We start from the raw sequence: 6,000 nt of genomic DNA, 5'->3' as shown, positions 1-6,000 counted from the left end.
CTATCTATCTATCTATCTATCTATCTATCTATCTATCTGTCTGTCTATCTATATGACACCACAATCATCTCTCTGCACTGTATCACTCTGGAGATGGGTTCTGCTGGGTATTATCTGCTCCTCTCCTCTACATCATGCTTGTTTGACTTGACTTTGTAGGGCTCTTCTCTGGCACATGGAGGCTGCTGGGTTTGGCAGTGAAGAAGGAGACTCCTTTCTCAGGCTGTCATTCAAGTGCATGTTGTCCTGCTGCAGCCAATAGGCAGTGAGTGAGGGTGGAAGAGCCCCGGCTCCTGTCTTCCAGGCCTCCTGGCTGGGTGATTGATGTCACAGTTTGCACACAGAGCAACTAACCAAATGCAAAAAGCACTATCCACTTCAGCTCTTCCTCTGCTCTTTTTATCCTGCCCCAGGAATTGGAAGGAACTGAAGCGAGACCAAGCTACCATTTTTTATCTCTTAAGTGATCTGAGCTCTGGGGCTGGAGCTCCACCATAGTGTGGGAAGGTACAGCATGGATCACATAGGGGCTCATCACCTGCACCAGAGCCATGCAGAACCCATCAGCTTTGGAATTGATCAGATCTTGAACAATCCAGATCAAGGGAGTTGTATGATTTCCAGTTCCAGGCTCCAGGATTCGGACTATGGATTGGGATGCATTGTGAGCAGTGCCTACAACACCATGACAGGCAGCTACAGCAACAACAACACCGGCGGATACAACAGCAGCGCCTGCAGCATGGCCTCCCTGACAGGCTCTTACAATATGAACATGGGGATGAACATGAATGGGAACAACCTCAATGCTGCTGGGGTGATTAGGGTTCCTGCCCACAGACCTCTGACTGGCAGCATGCACCAACCTATTTCCACTGGAATGCCTACTGTACCCAGTGTGGGGTCAATGAACAATATGAACAACCTGACAGGGTTAACTTTCCCCTGGATGGAAAGTAATAGGAGGTATACTAAGGACAGATTCACAGGTAGGTGCCCGGAAGCTCTGCTTGGCCTCTGTGCTTCCCAATGCTGCTGCCTGCACTCTGTACCCCACCAAGTGTCATGTCAAAAGAGGTCATGTAGGACATGGGACATCTAGTAGGACCAGCAGCACCAAAGGCTAGATACAGAATAAAACTTTACCATTTATTATTATTATTATTATTATCCACATATATTATCAATATGATTATTATTTTATTTAAAATATTAATTTATTAGCTATTAGCCTTCTAAGAGTAATTATTGTTGTTCACTCTAAATATAAATGCAACTATATGCCAAAAAATAGGAATTCTGTGCAACAGTAACTAACAGTAATGCTACTACTAAAAAGTAATAATAAAATTATATATATATATATATATATATATATATATATATATATATTAATATAATTTTATTATTACTGTTAGTAGTAGTTGTAGTTATGTTGCATTCGATTTCTAAATGTAAAATTTAATAAGAATAATGAATATTATTACTATAATTTTCTGGGGAATAATTTATTAATAAATGTATCGATAGAATGATATATATATATATATATACACACACACATCAGTCAAGTGGGATTATTCTACTTTTGTTATTTACCAGACTGCTGAATGACAGACAGTATGATAAAAGATGATAAAAGACAGGTTTTACATAAAGTTTTGCGATGGATAGAATGTAAAATAAAAATGAAAAAAAAAAAGCATATAGCTGGGTTCATGCTGGAGCTGGAGTCCAGTTGGGGCCTAGTGATGGCTGTGATGCTGAGATGACAAGTGGAAATGTAATTTAGAAACTTAAATATAAAATACAATTAGAAGAAAAGAAATAAGATAAGAAAATAGAAGAAATGGCATAACACTAGGCGAACTGTAATGTGTGTGAAAAATTACTACACGTGCATATACATTAGTATGTAGGAAAGTATATACATGCATACATACTAATATATCTATACACCAGATATTTCTTCAATAACATGATTCATCCTAGTAATGTGATTATTATTATTATTATTATTATTATTATTATTATTATTATTATTAATAATAATTTTCAGATGTTTGGCACAGACACTATAACTATAACAGTCGGTCACTTTAGGTTCCTATTAAATTAAACTTTTGGTCTTCAATATAGTTAAAATATGAAGTTATTTTAGCAATCACCAGGCAGCAGTCATTCTTAGGTTTATTTGTTACATATATATATATATTATAACTTTATTGTGCATATTTTAAAATATCGGTAATATTATTCCTGTAGTGTTTATACTCTCATGCAGGCAGTTTTGCTTTTATTTTAATCAGTACATACTGCTAGATTATTTATGTATATCTATAGATGATAGATATGAAATAGATAGATAGATAGATAGATAGATAGATAGATAAAAGGATGGAAATATATTATTTGAACGGGTGATTTCGTGTATATAATGTACAGGTTTCTGGTTTATAATAACGTACAATTTTTCTGTATATAAAATACAGATTTCCAGTATATAATGTACAGTTTTCTTGTACATAGTGTATAGGTTTCTGACATAATGTACAGGTCTCCTGTATATAGTAATGTGCAGGTCTCCTGTATATAGTAATGTATAGGTGTCTATGATATAATATAATGTACAGGTCTCCTGTATATAGTAATGTACAGGTCTCCTGTATATAGTAATGTGCAGGTCTCCTGTATACAGTAATGTATATGTCTCCTGTAGATAGTAATGTATATGTCTCCTGTAGATAGTAATGTGCAGGTCTCCTGTATACAGTAATGTACAGGTCTCCTCTATATAGTAATGTGCAGGTCTCCTGTATATAGTAATGTGCAGGTCTCCTGTAGATAGTAATGTATATGTCTCCTGTAGATAGTAATGTATAGGTCTCCTGTATACAGTAATGTATAGGTCTCCTGTAGATAGTAATGTACAGGTCTCCTGTATATAGTAATGTATAGGTCTCCTGTATATAGTAATGTCCAGGTCTCCTGTATATAGTAATGTACAGGTCTCCTGTATATAGTAATGTCCAGGTCTCCTGTAGATAGTAATGTATAGGTCTCCTGTATATAGTAATGTCCAAGTCTCCTGTAGATAGTAATGTATAGGTCTCCAGTAGATAGTAATGTATAGGTGTCTATGATATAATGTCCAGGTCTCCTGTATACAGTAATGTATAGGTCTCCTGTAGATAGTAATGTACAGGTCTCCTGTAGATAGTAATGTACAGGTCTCCTGTATACAGTAATGTATAGGTCTCCTGTAGATAGTAATGTACAGGTCTCCTGTAGATAGTAATGTATAGGTCTCCTGTATACAGTAATGTATAGGTCTCCTGTATACAGTAATGTATAGGTCTCCTGTATACAGTAATGTATAGGTCTCCTGTATACAGTAATGTATAGGTCTCCTGTATACAGTAATGTGTAGGTCTCCTGTATACAGTAATGTGTAGGTCTCCTGTATACAGTAATGTGTAGGTCTCCTGTATACAGTAATGTATAGGTCTCCTGTATACAGTAATGTGTAGGTCTCCTGTATACAGTAATGTATAGGTCTCCTGTATACAGTAATGTATAGGTCTCCTGTATATAGTAATGTACAGGTCTCCTGTATACAGTAATGTATAGGTCTCCTGTATACAGTAATGTATAGGTCTCCTGTATAAAGTAATGTGTAGGTCTCCTGTATACAGTAAGGAGTAGGTAGCGGTGCTGTGTTGTGCTCCTGTCTCTCCGCTGCTGACGCCGCTGCCGCTTGTGCCTCTGTCTCCCGCTCCAGTGGCCCTCTCACCCTTCACTGTAACACGCCGTATAGGTCACCCGTACCAGAACCGGACACCGCCCAAGAAGAAGAAGCCGCGGACTTCCTTCACCCGCCTGCAGATCTGCGAGCTGGAGAAGAGGTTCCACCGGCAGAAGTACCTGGCCTCCGCCGAGAGGGCCGCCCTGGCCAAGGCGCTGAAGATGACCGACGCCCAGGTGAAGACCTGGTTCCAGAACCGCAGGACCAAGTGGAGGTAAGACATCTGACAGGCCTCCTGCTGGAGGGAGAATCTGGAGAGAAATCTGATAGATAGATAGATAGATAGATAGATAGATAGATAGATAGATAGATAGATAGATAGATAGATAGATAGAAGACAGCACACAGATAATATAGAGAGAAGTTAGATAGAACACATACAGTAGATATGAATTAAAGCTAGATACTAGATCGACAGAAATAGATAACAATATTGATAGAAATAAAATAGATATAGATAGACAGAAATGCAAAATAGATAAGTTTGATAAATGAAATCGAAATTAGATAAAGAGATAAAAATAGATAATACTGAAATAAATTAAATGGTTGGAAAAATATAGACATTAAGTAGATATTAGATAGATAAAGAGATGGATAGATAATCTATCTTTACATGTATGGATCTATTGTACACATGCAAAAATGTTTTGCGCCATTCTGTTCTTTTTTTCCCACGAGATCCACGTGGAGGTGTATCAGTACCGGTATCAGTATCAGTATCAGTACCGGTATCAGTATCAGTATCAGTATCAGTACCGGTATCAGTACCGGTATTAGTATCAGTATCAGTACCATTGCTGAAGTTGTTCTCGTGGATTTTTTGTCAGAATTACATATGGACCTGTTCACACCAGTATTGCCTGGGTATAAATACAGTTAGCAGCTTATGGCCTGAAGCCCCTTCCCTCCTGATATTGATAATGTGTGAGATGTGAGGAGGGGGATCCCCATCATCCTGCTGCACTGAGCATGTAGTCCTGGTAAGGACACAGCCAGAGATATCTCTGTCCTGATCCTTACATTGTGTTCTTATATCTGCATCACTTTGTCAGTGAAAATGATGGGTGTTGTGGGTCAGCAAATACTGATGGAGACGCAAGCCCCTGGTGTGAACGTGTCTCCTGTAGAAACTGTCACCATTCTGCCCCAATTTCAAGTCTCTGCGTCATTTCTCTATTTTAAACAGTGCAGGTAAAATCTGCAGTCTGTCTCTGCGCCTTTTGTGTGTCTGAAGTTAACCCTTCAAAAATAATTCGGTCCATTGCCTCCTGTTGATGCACGCTGCGCCCTGTACATCTGCCGCATCCGCACCACAATTTCTGCATCATTCTTCATGGATTTTGCCTTTATATTTTCTATTTTATCCAATATATTCACACAGTGCGATGGGAAGATTATAGTGTCTATCGAAATTGAATAATTATGTCATATGGCAAAGATCTATACCTAGCATAACATCTATCTATTATCTATCTATCTATTATCTATCTATCTATCTATCTATCTATCTATCTATCTATCTATCTGTCTATATCTATCTATCTATTTATCTTTGTAATCTTTCTTTCTATTATCTATCTAATCTTTTTTTTATCTATCTATCTATCTATCTATCTATCTATCTATCTATCTATCTATCTATCTATCTATCATCTATTTATTCACCTTTGCATATAATCTCTATCTATATTCACCATCATATCTTTACTATTTTCCTTATTATTATGGAGTAGTATGTGTAGACAGATATAGATGTTTATTAAATAGATTTATTTTAAATAATATATATATTCGTTTTTTTTCTATTTCTATTTATTTATCTATCTATCTCATATCTATCTATCTATCTATCTATCTATCTATCTATCTATCTATCTATCTATCTATCTATCTATCTATCTATCTATCTTTCTGTCTGTCTATATATCTATCTTTCTATCTATCTATGTTGGGGTTAACAATATCAATGTCTTCTATTACCGCTTATTGCCACCTAACATCCCTCTGCGCATATGGGAAATTTTGCATTCAGATGAAACTGCAATTAATTTGTACAATTAAACGACCTTTTCTTCTATGGGTTTATAATTACCGGCATGATTGCAAGAGTTAATTTAGCCCTGGAGGCTGGAAGCCTTCCGAGTATTACAATAATTTATCTAGGAAATCAATATTTTTTTTATTGTATGCAC

General features: G+C 36.7%; 1 protein-coding gene across 3 annotated transcripts in view; it reads left to right on the top strand.

Moving 5' to 3' along the window:
* Positions 1 to 347: 347 nt before the first annotated feature.
* Positions 348 to 6,000, top strand: part of TLX1 (T cell leukemia homeobox 1) — a 67,632-nt gene continuing 61,979 nt past the window's right edge. For 2 of the 3 annotated variants that reach the window (XM_040437777.1, XM_040437775.1), the window contains exons 1-2: positions 348 to 989; positions 3,782 to 4,019. In XM_040437777.1, the coding sequence (XP_040293711.1) occupies positions 515 to 989; positions 3,782 to 4,019 (713 nt within the window). In that variant the 5' untranslated portion in view covers positions 348 to 514. The remainder of the gene's footprint in view (positions 990 to 3,781; positions 4,020 to 6,000) is intronic. The other variant, XM_040437776.1, reaches the window with a different exon arrangement.

Source organism: Bufo bufo, chromosome 6 (genome assembly GCF_905171765.1).
Source record: "Bufo bufo chromosome 6, aBufBuf1.1, whole genome shotgun sequence".
Classification (NCBI taxonomy): domain Eukaryota; kingdom Metazoa; phylum Chordata; class Amphibia; order Anura; family Bufonidae; genus Bufo; species Bufo bufo.
This window is presented reverse-complemented; position numbering and strand designations above follow the sequence as displayed.